General features: G+C 52.0%; 8 protein-coding genes across 8 annotated transcripts; 5 read left to right on the top strand and 3 right to left on the bottom strand.

Moving 5' to 3' along the window:
• Positions 1-531: 531 nt before the first annotated feature.
• Positions 532-1,707, top strand: PC9H_007335 (uncharacterized protein; the record flags this gene model as incomplete). Its single annotated transcript, XM_036776868.1, has 1 exon — positions 532-1,707. The coding sequence occupies one exon, from the start codon at positions 532-534 to the stop codon at positions 1,705-1,707; it is 1,176 nt and encodes a 391-aa protein (XP_036630488.1).
• A 136-nt stretch (positions 1,708-1,843) lies between these two features.
• PC9H_007336 (uncharacterized protein) lies at positions 1,844-2,153 on the bottom strand (the record flags this gene model as incomplete). Its single annotated transcript, XM_036776869.1, has 2 exons — positions 1,844-1,933; positions 1,989-2,153. The coding sequence occupies 2 exons, from the start codon at positions 2,151-2,153 to the stop codon at positions 1,844-1,846; spliced, it is 255 nt and encodes an 84-aa protein (XP_036630489.1).
• Positions 2,154-2,323: 170 nt separating this feature from the next.
• On the top strand, positions 2,324-2,836 carry PC9H_007337 (uncharacterized protein; the record flags this gene model as incomplete). The annotated part of the gene is made up of 3 exons (XM_036776870.1): positions 2,324-2,405; positions 2,464-2,609; positions 2,663-2,836. The coding sequence occupies 3 exons, from the start codon at positions 2,324-2,326 to the stop codon at positions 2,834-2,836; spliced, it is 402 nt and encodes a 133-aa protein (XP_036630490.1).
• Positions 2,837-3,195: 359 nt separating this feature from the next.
• YSH1 (endoribonuclease ysh1) lies at positions 3,196-6,150 on the bottom strand (the record flags this gene model as incomplete). Its single annotated transcript, XM_036776871.1, has 11 exons — positions 3,196-3,450; positions 3,509-3,759; positions 3,818-3,959; positions 4,020-4,274; positions 4,326-4,475; positions 4,529-4,675; positions 4,849-5,038; positions 5,090-5,668; positions 5,719-5,810; positions 5,860-5,905; positions 5,954-6,150. The coding sequence occupies 11 exons, from the start codon at positions 6,148-6,150 to the stop codon at positions 3,196-3,198; spliced, it is 2,304 nt and encodes a 767-aa protein (XP_036630491.1).
• Positions 6,151-6,691: 541 nt separating this feature from the next.
• Positions 6,692-7,954, top strand: PC9H_007339 (uncharacterized protein; the record flags this gene model as incomplete). The annotated part of the gene is made up of 5 exons (XM_036776872.1): positions 6,692-6,712; positions 6,768-6,841; positions 6,893-7,227; positions 7,285-7,419; positions 7,479-7,954. 5 exons carry the CDS (start codon positions 6,692-6,694, stop codon positions 7,952-7,954), a joined length of 1,041 nt encoding a protein of 346 aa, XP_036630492.1.
• A 273-nt stretch (positions 7,955-8,227) lies between these two features.
• On the top strand, positions 8,228-9,869 carry DCW1_1 (hydrolase 76 protein; the record flags this gene model as incomplete). Its single annotated transcript, XM_036776873.1, has 10 exons — positions 8,228-8,353; positions 8,405-8,485; positions 8,550-8,699; positions 8,756-8,827; positions 8,877-8,940; positions 8,988-9,119; positions 9,175-9,254; positions 9,308-9,502; positions 9,559-9,735; positions 9,789-9,869. The coding sequence occupies 10 exons, from the start codon at positions 8,228-8,230 to the stop codon at positions 9,867-9,869; spliced, it is 1,158 nt and encodes a 385-aa protein (XP_036630493.1).
• Positions 9,870-10,128: 259 nt separating this feature from the next.
• On the top strand, positions 10,129-12,090 carry DCW1_2 (hydrolase 76 protein; the record flags this gene model as incomplete). Its single annotated transcript, XM_036776874.1, has 12 exons — positions 10,129-10,245; positions 10,301-10,381; positions 10,436-10,585; positions 10,693-10,764; positions 10,911-10,974; positions 11,038-11,159; positions 11,214-11,226; positions 11,286-11,365; positions 11,416-11,436; positions 11,490-11,663; positions 11,789-11,950; positions 12,010-12,090. The coding sequence occupies 12 exons, from the start codon at positions 10,129-10,131 to the stop codon at positions 12,088-12,090; spliced, it is 1,137 nt and encodes a 378-aa protein (XP_036630494.1).
• Positions 12,091-12,200: 110 nt separating this feature from the next.
• PC9H_007342 (uncharacterized protein) lies at positions 12,201-21,065 on the bottom strand (the record flags this gene model as incomplete). The annotated part of the gene is made up of 19 exons (XM_036776875.1): positions 12,201-12,355; positions 12,410-12,560; positions 12,614-13,186; positions 13,244-13,588; positions 13,645-13,911; positions 13,968-14,380; positions 14,430-14,545; positions 14,595-14,675; positions 14,723-15,990; positions 16,046-16,117; positions 16,165-16,274; positions 16,395-16,909; positions 17,073-17,157; positions 17,449-17,642; positions 17,695-17,750; positions 17,806-17,828; positions 17,887-19,511; positions 19,564-20,254; positions 20,507-21,065. 19 exons carry the CDS (start codon positions 21,063-21,065, stop codon positions 12,201-12,203), a joined length of 7,299 nt encoding a protein of 2,432 aa, XP_036630495.1.
• Positions 21,066-21,855: the final 790 nt, after the last annotated feature.

The raw sequence follows: 21,855 nt of genomic DNA on the forward strand, positions 1-21,855 counted from the left end.
TCTGATGTCCCGCTAGCGTCACCCTTGAGACAATCACGATTTGTCGATGGAATGCCACAGCATTGTTGATGCATGTCGATCGTGTTCAATACATGCCGGGTATAATCACTACATGCATTATGTGTTCCTGACATGATGTTGTGAACGTTCCTTTATATAAATCAAGGCATCAAGTATCAGTCCATCTAATCCCCCGCAGTGGTACGATGACAAGGTAATTACCCCTACGAATCTCACAACGAAAGCGCTGATCAGAGTGTGTGCAGAGTCCTTACCAGACCACCTCGTTCGTCAGCTCATGAGGCTGGGCAATTTGTGGCTACGTCGCGGCTGGGAAGGAAGCTGCGTGCTCGACGAAGTCCACGAGTACCAGTGGAATTGTGGCAAGAGGTTTTCCGGTGGTGCTTACCCCAGGATGGGGTAACGACATCACTCTCTGACCCACCGTTCACTTTCACTCAAGTCTGCCATTTCTGGAGAGCCGTGGCGCTCTCGACTCCAAGGCTTTGGGCTTCCCTCACAATCGACGCGATGCGGCTTGCTGACGACGAAGAGGCTACGGTGGCTGGCATCCGTTCTTGGCTCTGTCGGTCAGATCCTTTGGCATTCGTGTTGACGATACGCGCTAGAGACAACTGCGTGCGAATACCCCGCCCATGTTTATGTCAATTCTCCGAGTTGATCGTGGCCTATGCTCATCGATGGAGGCACCTACAGCTACATCTTCCAGGGGATTGGTTCGACTGGATATCATTCACTGGCGGGCGATTCGCATCACTCTCATCCCTGAGTCTCCATTCCTCGTCGTTCAGCGCCAGTCACTCTTCCATCCTGGACATGGAATGGCAGACGCTCCCTCCCTTGCGCCAAATCACAGTGGCTGGCTTGATGTTCGACCCTTCAAGTCTGTGTATTGACTATGCACAGATCACAGAGCTCGTCATATTGCCGCAGCACACGTTGGAGGAGGGTATATTGTTCACTCTAGATGATGTCTTGAATATTATGTCCCAAACTAGTCGACTCACCAAACTCGCCTGCTTGGTAGACGACAGACTGCTCAGGTGGAAGACGGAGGTATTGTCGAACGTGGAGGAACTCGACCTCTGTTTCAAGGACTGTGGCGCCAATTGGAATAACCCCAATCGGCAGGCCAACAGGATGCGTCGGCTTGATCGCTTCTTCTCACTGCTTCGCAACCCAAATACGCGTAGCCTCAGTATTGGGTATTCGTCTAATACTCACCTTGCGACAACACCATGGCCACACGACTCCTTCCTCAGTTACCTCAGTAACTCGTCTTCCAATCTCGAATCGTTGACCCTAAAGTATCTGCCTGTCGTGGAGACGCAAATCATCCAGTACCTCCAACGGGCGCCGGCTCTCACCCACCTGACCGTTGAAGTCCAGCCGACGACGGGTTCTCAACGGGCTGTTGGGGATCTGCTCATGGCAGCACTGACCTTCATGGATTGGAGGTGTCCTCTCGTCCCCCGCCTCGAATCTCTCGATTTTCGCAATTGTGGAAGGCGATGCTCCGAAGCCGCCGTATCGTTCATGATAGAAACACGAAACGTCCACAACCTTGTTGCAAAATTGAAAACAATCAAGTACAGCGCATCAAGAACGCCACATTCCCTTATGACGAAACTGGAAGAGTTGTTGCAGAGGGGCTTTCGCATTGATGTAGAAGTCGTAGTGCAGTGATTCCTGACCATTATTGCCCTATTCGCCACACAATGATCAATCAGTGATAACGTGAAGCTAGGCAACGAGGATCTTTACCCGCTTCTGGGGCAGCCAGCTTCACTGCTACCAAAGCTGTGACGCGCCCAACACAAGATTAGATTCCTCCCAAAGCAACCGCTAGATCTGCGACGTCTGCGTTGATCGTGGTCACAGATGAAGCGCCTGTCGAGGTACGCTGATTCATCTGCAGATCTAGTGTCAGGATACATCTATATGGTACGAATACAAGGGCAACGTACTCCGTAAATTGGTTCCAACTGAGCCTGTCCGTCCAGGTGCTCCCTCAATGAGGCATTTTTGGCACGAAGAGCTTTGTTCTGCTTAGCCTTGTTCTTCGATGCGTTTTTGGCTGCCTGGAGGTTCTTTGTTTGACGTTCGGGCCTCCGCCGTTTGTCTTTGGCCATATGTTAGTGCTCTAAAGTATCGGAATGATTCCAGGATGGTGAATTTGTGATGACATAACATTTTCACACACGTCGGGGAGCGCGTCTACGATGAATTGTGCTCCCGCTCCTCACTTCGCTGTGCTGTACCATCCTAGCAACCCCAAGGCTCTGCTCGAACATTCGGAGAAATGTTCGCCACTGCCATCCGATGCTCCAAAGCCTCTCGTCGCCCTCTAACTTCGAAGCAGGCGAACAAAGATTTCTACAAAGGTTCATATCATCCGTTTGCTGGAGATACTTGCCCATAACTCATGGCCCCTTCCCACAGGGACGAGACAGGCGTTTCTACCAGGTGGTCACCGCACAGGCGCACCTGGTGTACATGTCATTCGAGGGAAGGCGAAGTATCGTCTTGTTGACGAAAAGGTCCGCGTTTTTGTCGCGCCACCAATAGCGGAAATCGAATCATCACCAGTATGTCCATACACTCTGCTTTCACGAACACTTAATGAACCATTTGGCCTCAGTTGAAGCCGTATGTATCCACGCGAGTCAGGCTGACGAAGCCAGAAACTCGAGTGGTGTACGGAAAGCTACCCCCGCAAGGTGTTACTGGAGCGCATCTACTAGAAGTTTCGCGGGCGCGTGCCGAAGCTGAATCTTCGAGTGGACCAGGTTCATTCCTTCCGTGGAGACGGTAGATGGATTGTACTTGTGGGTGGGCTGGGGGGGCAACGCAGGGTACAGTGCCTACTGAATATCTTCCCGACGAATCCCTCTATACGTTCATACCTTCTTGCCAATGCTAGATATAATCGCACAAGACTCAATATATTTCGACGGGCCTACTCATTCGGAATTCACCCCCTCCCCGTCCATGAAATATCTCAGAGGAAGGACCTGTCACTGCTCATTTGTGTGTACAGTTGATTACACGTTCAGTAGGTTTTGAATTTCATTACTATCTATTGTACAGGAACCACGTACGCGTAGATATATTTAACGCAGAAAACCAAGGCGGGCCGTAGATAGGCAAAGATGGATCGGAAGGAGTACACTACTAATTAGTATCGTCCTCAGCCTTGGCCTTAACATCCTTCGCCTCCGCCCCGTTCGCTTCATCATCGTGTTTTCCGTTCACTGCGACATCGTCCACTGCGATATTGTTCTTCTTCTCATCAACAATATCCGTATCGTTGGACAGATTGGTAGTCCTTGGAGCAAAGCTCTCAGCTAGAGAGCTTACCGTAGTCAACGCCATATCAAGGACCGCTTCCACGCGTTTGCGCAACCCCTCGTTAGGACTAGTAACCTCCTGAATGGAATGTTAGAGTCTCGCCACCGTCGTAGACTGTAAACGCAAATTGACGTACCAATGTAACAAGGTTGATTTGAGCATCAGCTTCGTCTAGGTTTACCAGGAGCGAAGGTTCGCCCCCGCCTTCTTGTTCTGCGTCCGCTTCCTCTTCAGAGGGATCCGGCATGTGGAGTTCCACTTCGCCGAAGTGCGCCTCGAGGAACATGGCCAGTCGTTGAATACGTATTACATCGGAGGATTCATGGTGAACGTCCGCGTGCGGGTGTTCGTGATCGTGTTTTGAGTGTGAATGCGGTTGGGTGGTTACTGGCAAGAGAATCAGTACGGCGCTTCGTAAGTAGAGAAGAATATATCAATGTCGTACATTTTACGGAGGCAGGGCTCCTGTCAATTCCGGTTATGAGAGTCAGTGTTGAATCTGCGATCATATCGTTGCTTGCACTTGAGTCCCACTCGATCGTGAGTTCATGCTCCTGGGTGTGCTTCACATCCACAACGCCCATAACCTGTCAGTAAAGAACTCAAATCAGCAAACAAATCCACTTTATCATACGAGGTGCACTAACACGCAGCGTAGGCACGCCCTGCTTGTCCGACCCTTCTTCAACACTCCCGTACATCCCCTCGAGATGCCATTTGACAAGCTCCCAACCAACACCCAGCGCGATCTTCTGCTTCTGAATGACACTGCACGTCGAGAGACCCGCGAAGTCTTTGAGGTCGCGCGGGTCGAGAAGCGTGTAGGAATAGTCCTTTGCGACCAACAAACCGGAGATAGTGTCCCCCGAGCTGGGCGTTTTGTCGGCCAATGTACCGATGGCCTATTGGGGAGGTTATACACCGTGCTTACGGCGACTGCAGTTTTGGCTTACCTTCGCCACCCTCTCGCCACGGAAGGAGAGTTCTAGTGTCTCAAGGTTACGTGGGGTATGTATTTTGACGTCTTCGTCGCGATCTTTGTACCTAGCTGTCATTGCTGCTCGGAGGCGACCCATGTTGTTTTGTTCGCCGTGGACAAGGACCTAGTACATACCGTGGTGAGTGGTACGAGTAACCACACAGGGAAATCACATACGACATGTTGAGCCTTGATTAGCTCTATGAATTCGGAATTTTGGGAAAAGTCGACGTGGGCGCTGAACGAGATATAGTCGACCGAGATCTTCCTCGGGATAGTATGTCCCTTCAAAGTGGTGAACTCTTCCGGTTCCGTCAGAATGTCCTGAGAAGAGCAGAGTCGTGCATGAGTTCCGCGGTCACACGTTGAGAGAAAACGCTCAGCAATGCGAGGTATGGTGGTATGGGGAAAACTGTCCATTCATTCACGGTATATACAACGGATATGGTGATGCAAAGTAGATAACCACCGCCACCCATAAACGCCGGGCCACTTACCCTCGCTGGAGTTCCTTCGATGGAGTAACCGGTGATGATCAGGCCATTCCTCCAATCCGGTGCCCAGAGCTCGAACAGTTCACGGCTTGAACCGGTTTGCATAAATCCGGGACTGGCGAGGACGACGCATGGAGGGCCTTCGGCGATCTTCTTTTCCCAGCCGCGGCTCTGAGGGACATTCGAGATATGTCTGGCGTTGGCGCATGAGTATCATTAGGTATAGAGCGCGGGGAGAGCTTACTTGAAAACGAAGGGGTTGTCTCGCTTAGCGAAGCGCGTCCGGATGTTTGAGTTCATAGTGTGGATATATGTTTGATAGACCGCCATACATTTCCGCGCAAGGCTGGAAGCGTAGTAGATGGGAACATTGTGGAGTTCGGGGTGCTTTTTCCAGTACTCGTCGAGAATAAGCAGCAGTTCTTGAGCTCTACCAAGCGCGAATGCGGGCAATAAGACATGGCCTCCTCTTCGGATAATCGAATGTACTAAGCTCGTGAAACGCAGCTCCTTTTCGTCCCTCGGCTCCAAGCTCTGCACACCGTATGTACTTTCCACGATGAGAACGTCGGGTCGCACGGGCGGTATTTCGGCTTTTACCAAGTGGCGGTCCTCTTCGCGAGAGTAGTCGCCTGTGTAGAGAATGCGGAGTCCAGCGATGTCAATCAAATACATACAGGCTCCCAGAACGTGGCCGGCGTGGTAAGGGGTGAACGAGACTCCAGGGCACGGAGTGATCAGTTGGTGGGCAGAGATAGGGATGATGGACGAGAGGGACATTTGCATGTCGAGCGGCGAGAACAGGGCATCGGATGAGGATGAACTAGACCCCATTGATCTGATGAGCCGCAGCAAACAGTAAGAAGTACTCACCTCATTCGCACAAAGTCCTGCATCATGAACTTGTGCACGGCTTTGGTAGGATGGGTCATGTACACCTTTCCTTTACCATCCCTAAAATTAGTCTATCATTGTCCGTCAGAAAAAGCTTTAACGATAGATTGTCCAAGTAACCTTTTCCGTGATATATGTGAGCGCCGCGGCGTGATCCAAGTGAAAACTAGTAGCAACTGTTCAGATCGTGTACTCATATCGCAAAGTTTCTTACTGTGTTATGAGAAGAGCATCAACGGTACTCCAATCGAGCTCGTCGACGAAGGGCAGCGATGCCATGCCGCTGTACGCCGGATGAACGCCTGCATCACAAACAATGGTCTTTCCTCGATATTGCAAAACGCAGCATGAGCGTCCGACTTCTTGTCCTGCACCCAACAGCGTCACGCTGAGTTTGAGCGAGTCGGCCATGGTGGTTCAGTACAGACTGCTCGGTGTCTCAAACCACTGGCCGCTGCGTGACAAGAATACGTGACAATAAAGGGCACGTGAGCAGGTCCTAGTCTCCTAGGAGAACTCAGGAGTACAAGTAGAAATCGGGTACTCACACCAATAGTCGTGGCTACCGGTTCTGGCTGAGAATCAGGGATCGCGAGAAATAACCCCCACGTTTATCGTCTTGTTCAACTAGAAAGCTCGGGAGCCATTGTAGGTAGGCGCACCTCACGCCAAACTGCCAACCCCGCCGGATGGCGAGCTCGAGGGGCTCGGGCACTGCAACACCCACCGACCCGGCTGACAGCAGCAGGCATTACCAAGATGTACATCGCCCAATGCGATAGGAAGCGCAGCTTTGCCAGTAGCAGTACAAGTATAAGAAAGTGGCTTCCTTCCCACAGAATGACCGTCAGAGTCCCATTCCATCAAACCCACTGCCATCGCGTCGGACCCACAAGAACTTTAACTCTCTTCACTACTATCGCACTCCGCATTGAAGTTATTCAGTAGAAAAATGGCTAACGAGCGAGTCTTGGTATGTACTGCAGGAATGTATGCATAGTTCCAGGCCCCTGACGTAGATTCTATAGATTACAGGCGCATCGGGTTACCTTGGTTCGCACATTGTGCAAGCCCTCATAAATTCGGGATACAACGTTCGGGCGTCAGTTTTGTTTCCTGCATCTATGCACCTGTGATGCTGATCTCCTCCTAGCACCGCGCGTCCAGCGAAAGTTGCAGACTTACAAGCTGCGTATGATGCCGAATACAACACGAATAGCTCGGACAAGGCCCAAGTCGTAGCGACATCCGACTTGGTGCACGGCGTATTCCCCGAGATCTTCGAGGGCATCGACGCACTCATCCACGTCGCGTCTCCTCTCCCGGGACGCGAAGAGCCAGCGGCGCTGATCGACGTCGCTGTCGAAGCGACCCAGAACATCTTGCGACAGGCGGAGAAGGCAGGCATCACTAGAATCGTGGTTACCAGCTCGATTGCCTCGACGCGGAAGGCATCGCCGGACCCGGGTGCCTTGGTGTTAGATACAGGTAGGTCATCTTCACTGAGAGTTGACTAAATGGAGGCCAACGCTAGTTCTCGGACAGACTGGAATACGACCACGAAGGAGGCTGCGCTCAAAACAGGGAACCCGCTTCTTATATACGCTACGTCGAAGACATATGCCGAAAGAGCAGTCTGGGAATTCGCAGACGCACATCCTCATGTTGACATCACAACACGTACAGTTTCCACTGCTTACTTTTCGACGTCGACATTCACTAATTCTCACATTATTCAGTGAACCCGCCGTTTTTCTACGGGCCATTTGCTCCAACTCAGAAGTTCCCGACGTTTGATGCCTCTGCTCTATCCACGGCCGGGATGCTGTATCGACTCCTATCACCCGATGGTCCGTATCCCCCGAACGCTGACCACATCGATGTCCGAGACGTAGCGAAAGCACACGTACTCGCCCTGAAGTCTCCTCCTTTCTCAGTTGTCGGGCGCAAGCGCATCATCATCGCTTCCCCTCACGGATTGAATTTCGCAAGCCTCGTCGACTTCATCGCCGAGAAACGACCAGCCTTGAAAGACAGATTGACAGGGAAAGCTCCGCCGAAGCTGGATAGAGACAGGGTGTCTCTTGACTTTTCTCGAGTCGAGCAGGTCCTTGGCTTGAGGAAGAGTGACTTCCACAATCTGGAGGACACACTTCTGGAGACAATTGATCAACTACTGGTACTCGAGGCCGGGTGGAAGGCTTCGAAGCTATGAGTATGAACTACTGAGCTACATACATTGCACCTTTCTTGTATAATATTTTACCTGGCCTTGGGCCAACAAGCTATGCATTGCAGAAGACGATACCTTCACCCCTGTTCCCCTGTTCCCCCTGTTCCCTTACCCGAGTTCTGTGGCGCCCCTTCTGTGCACTAAACTACGACGAGCACTAGCCTCAGTAGCACAACGAATTGCCAGCTCGATGGGATCTATTGCGAAATGTAGCGTTTACAGCCAACGCTTTTCCCTTCAGCTTCCATCGCCATTATGTCCGAGTTGCTGGCTTTGGTACTGTACATCGCGACGCTGGGATTGACGGGGAGTATCTGCGTCTCGGCCGCTTTCTTGCCTATCCTGAATCGAGGATGCAGCCAATCTCTGGAACATGCTCTCGTCAGTACCTCTTCAGAAATATAAGTGATTCTTGATTAACTCGGGATACAGGCTGCTGCTCGTCGGCTGCATTCTTACTACGATAAAGATCGCGGAATGTACAGCGAGAACTATTACCAGTGGACAGACAGTGTACGAAACGTCGCGACAACAGTCTACAAGTGACTTCGAGCTGACTTCCTTGCGGAACACATAGAATGCACTCGAGGATGTCCAGAACCTCATGCTACTCTCGGGAAGTGACGCCTACCGCGAGACCTCAGAGAGTTCATATCTAGCTCGCGCAGCGCTTGACCCTGGGACGGACTGGAACAGTTGGCTGGGGAAATATAATGATGACACTCAGGTGAGTTGGTTTCCTCGTCTCCTCGAATATTCAGTTGCATATACATCGAATACCAGTGGCACGTCTTGTCTCTATGGAGGATGTCTGACTATAGACGTAGGAGGGGTAGCGATCCACGGCCGTATCTAGTGAGTTTGCATACATACCCCCAAAATCTGATCTTGACGGCTCTTTGAGGCTGCCGCCGAGCGTATGTATGATATAATATCGGCTCATTGGGACGACGAGTGCGGAGGAGGCTGTAAGTGATTTACCCTTCTGATAGGCTTTGATGTTCACCCTCAGAAGTGTGGTGGACGACCGAACACACGTATAAGAACGCGATCACCAATGAGCAGTTCCTGCTCCTGTCTGCTGCCGGGTATCTGAGAAATCATAACCAAACGTACTTGGACAATGCGAACAACGTCTGGCAGTGGCGTGAGTCCTACCCTCTCGTTTCTCCGTGGTACTGACTAGAACCCCGGGGAAACAGTACGGCACTCAGGGATGCGGAACCACCAAGGTCTATTCAATGATGGACTCAATTTCACTTCGTGCCATAATAACGGTCAAGTGGGTTTCTCTTCGCTTTCACATTCGCACTCCACTCATAGATGTCCCGATAGACAACCTGGACGTACAACCAAGGCCTCGTAGCATCTGGGTTGGGGGCCCTATCCGCGGCGACTGGAGACAAGGCTTTGCTCGACGAGGCGGAGATTACTCTGGATGCGACAATAAACCACCTGACTACCAATGGTATTCTGCGCGAGACATGCGACAAAGACACGAACGAAGGCAAGAACTGTGATGGCGATCAGGTATGCCACCTCTCGCTCCCCAGCGGACCCATGACACGCTGACGTTCCCTGGGAAGCAAATTTTCAAGGGCCTGTGGACAAAGCACCTCATGTATTATTTGGAATTTGCGAACGAGCCGCATCGCGCGCAGAAGTATTCGCAATTCTTGGGTGCTCAATCAGCCGCGATATATCGCCACGCTACGAATACCACCTCAGGTGACATTGGTTCCGTGTGGTATACTCCGAATCAGGTAGGTGTGTTTGTTTCATCGCTAGGTCGAGCTGACCAGATCACCCCGCGCAGGCGGGTTCCATCTTCTCGTACAAAACAGTGACAAGCGGACTCGCGGCCCATATAGCCGCTGCGAAGTACGGCGCATGCTAGCCACCTGTTTAGAGAAGCATGTATATGACACTGCCGTGTTCTGGCCGTATAGAGACACATCCACCGAAACTCCAAAGCACATGTTCAGTCCGTGAGAAGGTACGAGCGAACAGGACAACCTACATCATTGTAGCATGCGACATGCAACTACGTTAGCCGTATGCAAAGCTTCTGCGCCTCTTCTTTGATACTAAACATCTCCCAAGCACGTATATATATAATCAAAAAATGTGGGTGTATGCGCGACGAGAGGACCACGATGCCTATGTTATTCATTCGCGCGTTGCAGATACTTTGCGTAGCTGTGAGCTTAGCTTTCGTTCGGGCCAGTCCTTTGGAGCCTCGACAATGCGCGGCCACACTCGACCTTGCCTCTGTAAGCACAACGATGACTCGGCGGACTACTGCATGCTGATCAGTGCCTTGAGTAGGTTGTTGCTCACCGCCTTCAGGATCATTACTATAATCCAAGCTCAGGCGGATACAATGGGGGTTCTTTGTGGACCGATGCTGTATGCATTCATCCGTTCTCTCATTGGCTTTACACTCAGAATTGTGGATCACAGAACACCTTCGAAGACCTTCATAACCTCATGCTTGCGAGTGGGTCGAACGACTTCTCCTCCATTGCGGATGGCACCTTCCTTGGAAGGGCTGCTCTCAACCCATCCACCAATTGGAACAACTTCATCGGAGGTAGCTTTGATGACGCGCAGGTGCGGTATATCCTCCGTCCCTTGTTACATACCAATTGCTAATCATATCCTATATGGGCGCCTCCCTCTTCGGTACACTTTCTATTCATGGCGCGTCCTCATTGCAGTGGTTTATCCTTGCATTATGGAAGATCGCCGATTTCAAGGGTGCTCGGGGACTCGACAACAGCGCTTACCTGGTAAATCATGATTTCTCGCTCAAGCTCTAGCCTCTCGCCCTTCGATGTGCTCGCCTTTTTCATTTTGCTTCACAGCATTCATTACCGTCCAATCAACGGAGAGTGGCTCACTCCGAAAGCACATACTTACTCGCTTCTTTCTCTAGACATCGGCAGCTAAGATATACGACATCATCGCCAATCAGTGGGATGACCATTGCGGCGGCGGCGGTATGTACATACAGCGATTCTCGCCTCGAGCCGCGCTTCTGACCCTCTGCTTCCTTGCGCCAGTGTGGTGGTCATCGGCGCGCACCTACAAGAACGCGATCACAAATGAACTATTCTTACTCACATCAGCATCAGGATTTCTCAGAAACAGGCAGTTGACCAACTACCTCGATAATGCCAAAAGGGTTCGTGATCATAAGCCGTAATTGCTCCGTCACTTATCACTTCACTGCCGTTAGGTCTGGAACTGGTGTATGTTAGCCATTACATACGCTGCCATACTCGATCAACTAATGATGGTATCGATCAAGTGAAAAATTCCGGTATGCGCAATGCAGATGGCCTCTTTAACGACGGTATAGACTTCAACACTTGTGCAAACAATGGGCAGGTGGGAACCTCATAAACTCCCTCGAGGCGTTCTAATAATAGCTCCGAAAGACGACATGGACCTACAACCAAGTACGCACCGCACCCACCCAATCGGAGGACTTAATTTAAGCATTTGGTCATAGGGAGTCATCGCTTCAGGTCTGGGCGCGTTATTCGCGGCAACTGGAGACAGAACCCTACTGGACGAAGCAGAAATTACGCTGGATGCGACGATACGTCATCTTTCGACAAATAACATCCTGAGGGAGTCCTGCGACAACGCGGCCTCGGGTGGTCCAGTCTGCAATCAAGACCAGGTAATTGTCGTCCAGAACGTGCGCACTTCATTGTTAATCTTCTTCACCCATATATCAGCAAATATTCAAGGTAGAACACCGTGCTTTCGCTGATTGGCTCTTAGCGAATGCTTAAACGCTGTTAGGGCATCTGGACGAAGCATCTGCAATACTACCTGGACACTGCTAATGATGCCGGTCGAACGGCCAAATACGCTGCATTTTTGGGATCTCAGAGCTCCGGCGTCCTTCACTTTGGGACCAGTGCGAGCAAGGATGTTGGCTCCGTGTGGTATGCGCCTGACCAGGTACGCGAACCTGTTGACTCTTCCTTGCATTGAAGTCATGATGGCCTACACGGTCACAGGGAGGTTCCATATTCACGCCAAAGACATCAGCGAGTGGACTCGCCGCACATGTCGCCGCTGCCAAGTATGCTCCTTGTTAGTTGTTAGTTGACTGTATACTACCCTACCCGAATGAGAAGTACAAGATAAATAAGTGTCAAGAGGTATAAAATAGTGATATCCAGATATTAGTGCCTGCCGCCTGGGTCCTTTATTCGTCCGTTGTACTTTCTGCCCTCTCCCGTCGGTGGAAATGCGTATTGGTAATAGGCGTCGTGGGTTCCTCCATTTCTTCGATGGTTTCAGCTTCCAACCCTTTCCATTTGACATCATTGGCGTTGGCCCCATTCAAAGCCCGTTCCAACACTGAAGACAAATATAAACCATTTGATATGAGAAACCGGGTTGGCGATCACTGACCTTTCTCCCCCCGTTTCTTCAGTCGCAGAGACATAGCTGCCTGAAGAGAGTCTATGTAGGAGTCGTACTTGACGATCTCCTTCAATAAATACTGCGATTTCCTCTCCCAATTGCTCAGAGATTTCATAGCATTCGCGCTGCGGGGTTGATACTAAAGGGAATTTCCGTGAGCAGCGCACAAGAACGACCTAGACACCAACTTACCAAGGCAGCCATTGGTTCCCGAAGTTCATTATGCTTTTGCAAATCAGCCTTCATCGACGCCACATGTTTTCCGAGGGCTTCTAGCTGGGTCTCTTCGTCATGCAGACTTGAGACAGTGGGCGGCATGGGTGGTTTCCAATCATTGATGAAGATGCGATCGACGTATGGGGAACTAGCAGCTCTGACAGTGTTCGAGCCTTCTTTCCATCCGAACCGGCTACGCGTGCTGCGCCCGCTGCGTACACTCATCGCATCGGAATAATCCTGTTGGGCGGCCGGGTCGTTATCTGATACAGAACGTCCGTGGCTGGGTTCGAGAACGCGGTTCCAGCCGTATTCCATGTTCGACACTCCTCCCGCAAGGGGCTCTTTACTTGTCCGAGCAGCCCAGTAGTTGCAAGTCGAGACCCACTCGTTGACGAGCTCTTCTGTACCGGCTTGGAAGAAGTAGACACCCCCGTTGGATAGTGTAAGGACCATGCAATGAGGGCGCTGCTTGTTGTATCCGGGTGGTGGTAACGCATGCGACAGGGAATGCGATAAATCAACACAACCGACAAGATTAGCGTTGGTCTTGAGAGAGCGATGGAAGGTTAGCCACAAATGTAACTGTGACAAAAGAAGACGTACCAGCCAATTGCCTCCACCAACCACACCGCCGCCCCCTCCACCAGCACCACCAAAAGTGAACATGTTGAGCTCGCCCTTCTGAATGACAACAAACACGTCCAACCATGCCTTATCCTTCGCCCGCTTGCTCGTAGACTCCCAGTACTGCTTCCTGCACAACCTGCCTTCCTTTGCCCACGGCGGTCCAAGTAGCGCGAGCTCCTCGTCAGTTATACTGATCATCGTTGAACCGGATTCTTGACTGTGTAAACTATGATCATCGTCTTCCCGGGCCTCCTTAATAATAGTATGGGAGAGGTTGGACGCGAATCCGAGGGTTGGCGTGAGGAAAGTGGAACTTCCGGTCTGTTAGCACGTCAGCTACTGCTACAAAAGACCTGATAGCATCTCGATAAACTCACATCGTGAGCCGAAGTTGCGAAGCTAGGCGAAGGGCTTGCTCGACCGTCGATACTACTATTGCTACTATACGGACTGATGCCCGCTTGAGCATTGAGTATGGATTGCAACCCGCGTATGCTGCCTCGCTTTAGCGTCGCAAGTCGGTCAGGTTGACTACGAAGGCTTCGGTTCCTCAACATGGCTGCACCAGGACTCAGGGAGGATACGGATGCACGACCTGCAATTGGTTGAAGGATCTGTTGACTCTTCACCGAGTTGTACATATCCTATATGTCGAACATGCATCAGTGAAATTCCGGAGGTTGCGATATATTAATACTACCTTGAGCAGGTTCTCCATATCGGCCTCCCAGGTACGCCCATACACCGAACCGACATCCGGTGTACGTTGTTGGCTGCTGTGTAAAGAAACTTGGACCGATGGAGTGCTTCCATTCGAATGATGTCCCGGAGACGCTGCCATGGCCGCTTCTTTCGAAACGCTATTCCAGCTTGTGATACTGTCGCTCCGCTTCGTACGAGCAATAGTGTCAGCGTCCGAACCTCGCATACTACTACCGCTGTCATCATACGCCAAATCAGAGGTAGAAAGTTGTTCAGGCGGTTGAAGCTGCATCTGGATTGTTCCAAGGGTATTGCGGACGAACTGAGAACGCGACATATGGGTGCTCAGTTCGGCAATGTGCAAGTCCGTGTTAAGAAGCAGAAGGGAATAGGTGACGGCATGAACAACACCTATCATTGAGTTTAGTCACAGAAGGCAAAGGGGAGGAGAAACTCATACTAGCACTGCCAAACATGGTGGCAGGATTGCAGTCCCAGTATCTTCTGCTGAACTCATCGAGAATTCGATCAACTTGCTGAGTCTCGGCTTTCAAGTACAGTTTAGCACATAGTCGTCTAATTAAACTTGTCAGGGGGATGGAATTGCGCTAGTGCTGATACTGACCTGAAAGCCATGTCCAATCGCAGTGTCGCGAAGTCGAAGAAATCCATGTAATAATGAAGAACGAGCTTGTTTATCCGCCCTCTGCAGGGTGTCAAGGCGACGAATTTGAGAGAATGGACATCACTTACGTCCCACCAAGCCACTCTGCGATTTTCTCCTTGGCGAGGAACTCTTCATCTTCAGCCCAGCATTTGTTAGCTAAATCTCGAGCTCGCGCTTCCAGAGTTTCAGAATCGTCGTCCTTGGTAGGCGAAACCGTGGCCGAAGCAAATCTCTTTAACGTTAAGTCATTCACCCCAAGCTCGTTCCGCGATTCCTTCGAAGGTGTTCCAAAGTACGACGACCGTCTGAGAGTCACAGACTTCTCTAAGTCAGCTCTGTCGAAGTTACGCGGGTCATCTGAAATGGGTATAAGGGAGGGCTCTGAGCTCGACGCCGTCGACCGATGCTGCACTCGTAATTTATTCCGAATAGGTGTCTGGGGCGCGGTCCCCAATATCGTTCCAGTTTTGGATGTGAGTGGACTGTGGGTTCTTCGTGCTGACACCCGGGGAGAACCTGATCCACTTGTGGCGGATCGCACGCCGGTATACAACGAGGAGGAGCGAGGGGGAATTATTGGAGAGGTGGTCGGGGAAGGGGGCTCATCTTGGAGGACTTCAGACTGGGAGAGCTTCACGGTGGGCAATGCAAAGGAACTCGGGGCAGTCTTAGCCTTCTGAGGGGGAGGGCGGATGTCTTCACGAGTATTAATGCGATCCGTATGGCCCCTTGTATATGCGGCGCGTCTAGCAGGAGTAGAAGGATCTTTAAGGTCTAAGGACGAGCTGGGGGAAAATGGATCTAACTGAGATAGTTGACCTTTGAAATCATCTAGAATGCCATGCAACGAATCGTCCCAATTTTGCTTTGGCCCTTCCTTCTTTGATGTTGATCGAGACGGTGTTGGTAATGGAGTAATTGACGACGACGCAGCCATAGCGGTCTTGAGCTCGAACTCGCTGACGCTCATGCTTCTACGCTTGTTATGTACTAGAGTTTTCGAAGTATCTGTCGATTTGTCATATGTTACAGGCTCGGGAGATGGGGCGCGTCGGGGCCGAGGAGCTGGCTCAGGAGAGGGTGCTCGAATGGACTTCTCAACAAAGACCATGGATTTATCATCCATGTCGTCGTCGTCGTCGTCCTCAGGGTCGGCTTTGGTGGGCGAGGCGCCTATGATCGGCGGGAGTGGTTTAGAAAGGTCGGGCGAGCCGATACGAGTGGGAGACTCTTCTCTTGCTCTAATAGGTGTCTGTTGGATACCAGGGGGCAAGGGTGGGACAGGAGGCGAATTTGCAAACGGATTCGTGAAGAAGACGGATGATGGCGTCGTTGGAGGTGTTGCATCAGTTTTCTGAAATGAAATTCAGCAACTGATGACACTACGATGATAAGGAATGAAGGCGCACTGATCGTTCCCGTACTGTATTCTGCCCCAGAACCTTTCCTAGAAATGCACTCGTTTTGGCCCTCATCGACGACTGGGACAGAAGTAACCATCAGATGCGCTGGTGATCGTAAAAAACACTTTACATACTTTCGCACCACCACTCTTCTTTTCCGGTGAACCCCGTGCCTGTGGACTCGTTAAAATCCACTCAGGACTCGTCGGCAGCGCCTTCGACTTCCCCTTGTTGTCTCGCGATCCGAAAGTGTTTGCCTCGCCGGGGTTTTTGAAGGAGGACGTGGAGGAGCGAGAACGCGTCGCGGTGGAAGGTCTGTCAAATGTGGCAGCTGGCTTGAGCTTGTCGCTTTTACCTTGCAACGCTTTGTCTTTCGCCTTGGCCTTTCTCATAAGCGTGGCTAGGTCTGGGCTGCTGGACGTCCCAGGGGACCTGTACAACGACCTTCGATTCGTTTGTCTCGAGTCGCTGTCGTCTCCACCAGACTCATTGACCAAGTCTTGGGCTGAAGAACCATTTGAGCCACCAGTCAAGGGTTTTGCAGACGACGGACCAGCTATTGGAGACGGCGTAGGAGGAATGATGGTTGGGGTTGATGGCTGCTGAGTCGGACGACGCGGTGTCGTTTTCGGAATCTTCGTCTCTCTCGGCGACATGGCAGGGGAATCCAGCATACTTCTATTCATTGGACTGTCCATACCCATAGCACTAACGTCTGGTCCCTCCTTCAGCTTGACAGTCCCTTCGCCTCGCAGCGCCTGCTCGAAATCAAGGTCAGTCCTTGAGGCTCTCCGGTGCAAATCTCTTTGGCCATGGTCAAGCGAGGTTACAGGCTGCAGCCCTGGCGCATACGAGTGGTTGGCCGCAGATCTCGGCAGCGGCGCATGTTGGCGAAATATGGACGCCAGGATGGGCAAAAAGTCGAAAGATAAAAGAAGCAATACGCTCACATCCACGATGTGGCCAAGGGCGTTTCACAAACAGAGTGATATCACGGATTAGGAATGTCATTCCCACGAGTGGTAAAACATACAACATAGGATTCGCAGGCCGGGTTTGCGGCTGGTATATGGGAGTCCAAAAAATGGGGGGCCATGAAGAATGATGCGGGAAGAGACCTAATGTTTGCGAAGGAGAAGAGAAAGTAATAATCTAGGGCATGTGGCTTCCGAAACTACGTATTGCGCAGAAGCGAGAAAATGTGACATGAACACAGCTGAATACTATCTTAGAACTAGTAGTACATCTAGGGTAACCTTTAACATTGTAAAAAGCACAATATGTAGGAATCAAAGCAGGCAGTACGCATATATACTGCAGGTGTATATATCAGTCAGCCTTGCGAGACGAGGTCGTCGCAAGGGTAGTCATTTGCAAAGTAGTTGAAGTCCGTCTCTGACGTTTCATACCTAACGCTCCAGGTGCGGCGACGGGGGAAGTAGGTCCACCACCTCCGCGAGCGCCCTGCACAGGGCGGGTACTTGAGAGACCAGATAGATGGGAACCAGATGCAGATCGAGGGCGAGTAGATGATGACGCGATCTTGGGTAGTCCAGCGTTTCCTTTACGGGAACTGCTGCTTGGGGCGCCAGAAGCACGATTTCTGAAGGCACACTTAGCAATGAGTGGAGCGAGAGTGCATCCAAAAAGCGCACCTCTTCTTGATGATGTCCGTCTTCAGCGATAACGGACGAACTACGCCGTGCAGTTTCTGTGAGAGGAAGTTGAGTTTACACGATCAATTGAAGCCATGGAAGGAAACGTACGTAGAATAGCCCACAGGCGTTACCTGACATCAATCATCAGCATTAGAATAGACCTGCCAAATTATTGACGGAACAACTCACAAAGGGGTTGTCCTTCGGGATCCCGGCGCCACAACGGTGTGTTTGTTGTGTGGCAATTCGTACATGATGTTGGGGTACTTTCCCCATCCTCACTGCCGCTCTTCGTCGTATGGCCGCCGTTCCCACTATCGCCTAGCTCCGGCGTACTACTTGATGATCTGAGCTCGCTAGATGAGGCGCCGTTCCCCAGCCCCGTCGGTAATGATTTCTGCTTCTGCAGCTCAGCAATGCCGCCCAAACTACCCTTCACGGCCACATGCTTGCGCTGAAGGTGCCGTAATTGGGTATTTGGCGTATTTGTAGCGGTTCCACCGCCCTCTGTCGATGGCGGTGAGGAGGCATTCGAAACTGTATACGGCTCCGGCGATGCGTTAGATGAGGACGCAACGCCGTTACCCCACCCGTCGCTTGACGGGCTCTCGTGGAAGTTGACGAAATTAGGTCCTCCATCCGTTCCATCAAGAGACAGAATTTGCTGAGGGTCGACATGAGTGTAGGGGGATTGACTGAGGGAACTCGAGGCGTATAATGACGGATCGCCAAAGCCCAATAGTTGGCGGTAGTCAATGACAGGTTCGTCAACGGTAGCGAGATTGGCGGCGTTGAGCTGCGCGTAGCCTTCAGCCATGGCAGCCGAGGCGGCGGCCGCAGCAGCAGAAAGACCGTCGTTGCCTGAAGACGGGGAGCCCACCACAGGAAAGCTGCTAGCGCTCACTGTGGAGGTGCGCGTTGACTGGGAGTAGTTGCCCTCGCCCGTCGATCCACCAGGTTGACCCATCGAACCGTTCAAATCAAGGAAATCGTACGAGTGGAACGAGAAGTTGAACGACGACGATGGGAATGAGGTCGTGCTTTCAAAGTGGTCCGGTTCTCGAGAGCTTTGCAACTGGGACTGAGATTTAACTGTGGGAGGATCAGCACGTAACATGCTCTCCGCATGAGGTGCTTCAGCGCGTCTCTTTGTACCAATCAGACTGTCGGGTGAAATTGGTTTCCCGTTAACCTGGTGCCTGCCTCCCAACCCTACGATGACGCCCTCTTTGGAAACAGTGTGATCAAAACTCGTCTTGCGAACGTGTCGGGGGAACGTGCGACTCTCTTGCGATATCTGTCCTACCGATGACGGTATCCGCCCGAGGCCGCTAAGCCCAAAGGACGGTAAGGAAGATGGCGCAAAATTCGGACTATTCACGGCAGACAGGGTTGGATTGTAACTGCTGCCAGGGAAGAAGCGTCCTTGGTCTGAACTATCGAACAGGCCCGCATTGGGGTCGGACGGATCCTCATAAACTGAAGCCAACTCCGAACGATGCGGTAGACTTGAAAATGGACTCCGTCTCCCAGCAGATATCGGCGCAGTACCAGGAATAGGAATCCCGGGCGACGTCGAAACCTCCTTGGAAAACCGATACTGTGAGTCAGTTTTCTGCGAGTCGGGCATCGAGTTGACGTTGCCCAGAGACGGGAAGGTATATCGACCATCAACGTTACTTGAATTCGAGGCACTCTGATCTTCGTACGTCATCCCTGGCGGTGGTCTTGATCGGGATCGGCTAGTAGGTCTCCAGTCCATGGATATCCGGGAGCGGGACCTACTCATCGCACGCCAGTCCATAGGAACAACACTGGAACACAAGATATATGATCAGTTCCTTTTCTTAACCAAGCGCAACGTACTCGTCATCTTCGTGGCCATCTTGGTTGGTTCCATCAAACCCTACGACACGCACTCTCGTTGTTCCTTTATCAATCCTTCGCCCCCTCTCATCGCCCCCTCTATCCTCGGCCAGGGACTCGTCTGAATGGCGAGGAGGCTCCTGTGTGCCCGCCTGTTCGGGTGATTCGGTTGCCGCAAGCCCCTCGGAGTTCTCACTCAAGAGCTTCATCTCTTCTTCTTTCTTCTTACGCATCGTTAAGGCCATCATTCTCCAAGTGAGGTTTTCCATTCTCTGGGCATGGGGAAGTGTCGCCTTTGTGCGAGCGTACATCTTCCAAACTTGGGTTGCCAGTGGATCATCTTTGGCCAACTGCTCTGGATCGGCCGCTGAATCAACGTTTGAAAGATACTGCAGGTCGGGAGAGCCGGATATTCGGGGTGATGTAAACGGACTCGTGGCATTGTCAGAAAGGGAAGACAAAATCTCATCAGAGAAGATATCGGTGAATATGGTGGACTTTGTATCCGCAGAGGGAGAAGCAGGGGTGGTGGGTGATTGGGTAAACGAGGCGCGGGTGGTAGTCGAGGAACCAGCATCTGGTGTAATAGACGATGGGGGGTGATTTAGTGGACCGAAGGTCGATGTTGACGGGGTTGTGGACGCAGGGGACATCCAAAGCGAGGGAGGCAGCCCGATATTTGGACGCTCACCTGAGTAAGGCCCAGTGTTGTAGCTCGAAGTGTAAGAATAGTTTGCGGGGTTTGATGGGAGGCCATCCTTCCCTGATGAGTGATATTGCATTGATGCAATACCAGAATTACCTTTCTGCGAGGCAACATTAGCAGAACCCCTGAGGTGGGGTTGCTGACGTCCAGTGTTTCTCGGTTCGTCAACTGCCAAGTCAGTGATGAGAGCGGAACGGCGGAGGAGCGAAGAAGCGGTCGAGTATGGCAAGGACGTACCATTTGCACCTTTCGATTTGGAGTACTGCACGCTATTGGACGAGTTGGATCGCGGTATGGATGGCTTGTGAGAAGGGGGGTAGGGTGGTGTCGCAATGTACGGAGATGTCGCCTGGGACCAAGACGAGGCCGCAGAAAGCGACGGCTGGAGATTCACGTCCAGAGGGGGAACTTGCGGGCGATGTCCTGGCTGGTAGTTATTGTGAAACGAGTTGGCGGGGAGGCTTGAGGGCGCTCCAGGGGAAATGGGGCCGAGTACGCCGTTCGCAGCGAGTGCGGCGAAGACGGTCGGGTTGAGGGGGCTCGAGAATATGTTCCCCCAGTCTGGGTTGGTAGCGAGCGAGCCGTCGTCGTGCTGCTGGGACCGCGGATGCAGCGGGGGCAGCATGTACTGGGAGTTGTTCGGGTGGGTCGCGGTGGACCAGGGGGACGAGTGGGACGGCGTCGGGTGCGGGCTGCGTTCTGGGTGGTTGGAGGGCGGGCCTGCTGGGGACCATGAGCGGGCGTGGGCGGGATCGATGAAGCCCCTGGTTGTGGATGAGGAGGAAGGGGCATCCATGGTTGTGTGTGTCTGAAAACGGGTGATGGTGGATGGACCTCAGCGTACAGGACGGCGACGATGGACTTGTGAGTTGGTGGGAGAGCTTACCACCTTTGGGACGGAGCTTCGACTGTGTCCAAGGGAAAAAAGGCGGCCATCGACTGAAAACCAGTTGAATTCCTGTCATCCCTATTGCGGCCCGTTATGGAAAGAGACCCCGGAGACCGCAGCTGATGATTTTGTTTCCGCCCTTTGGCATTTTCAGCAGGAATATTCCGTCCAGATGCACTCGGCTTTCTCCTAACTCAATTTCAAGCGCGCACATCGAGTTCTGCTCCAGATGGAATATTTGAGCCAGACATGCCTGCGGCAGGATCATAGACTCATCAGTCCTTGTAGGACCTAGTGCGCAATCTCCCATCAATCCCCATCTCAGATCATGAGAGCTGGGGAAGGGACGGCGACCGGCTAGACATATGGTGGGCAGAATCATCGGAGACTTGTCTTTCAAACTGGTGCCGCCTGTCTCACGACCGACCAGCATCAGAGCTTCTGCCCCCCTTTTCTCCAACCGTGGACCAACGTTGCTTCCATTTATTCTCTTCCAAGTGTCCTTCTCGTTGATTGGAGATATTCACTTGAATCCCAAGTGTCCTTCTCGCTGATTGGGAATATCTCCATGACAGGTCCAACCACTAAATATATCCCCCATGGGCGCCCACCATCCAAATCAGACATCCAGGTAAGGTACACTCGCAGCCATGCTGGCTGGGGGGCCGAGCTGTGACAGACAAGCCTATGGAGTACG

This window comes from Pleurotus ostreatus, assembly GCF_014466165.1.
Source record: "Pleurotus ostreatus strain PC9 chromosome Unknown scaffold_5, whole genome shotgun sequence".
NCBI classification, from domain to species: domain Eukaryota; kingdom Fungi; phylum Basidiomycota; class Agaricomycetes; order Agaricales; family Pleurotaceae; genus Pleurotus; species Pleurotus ostreatus.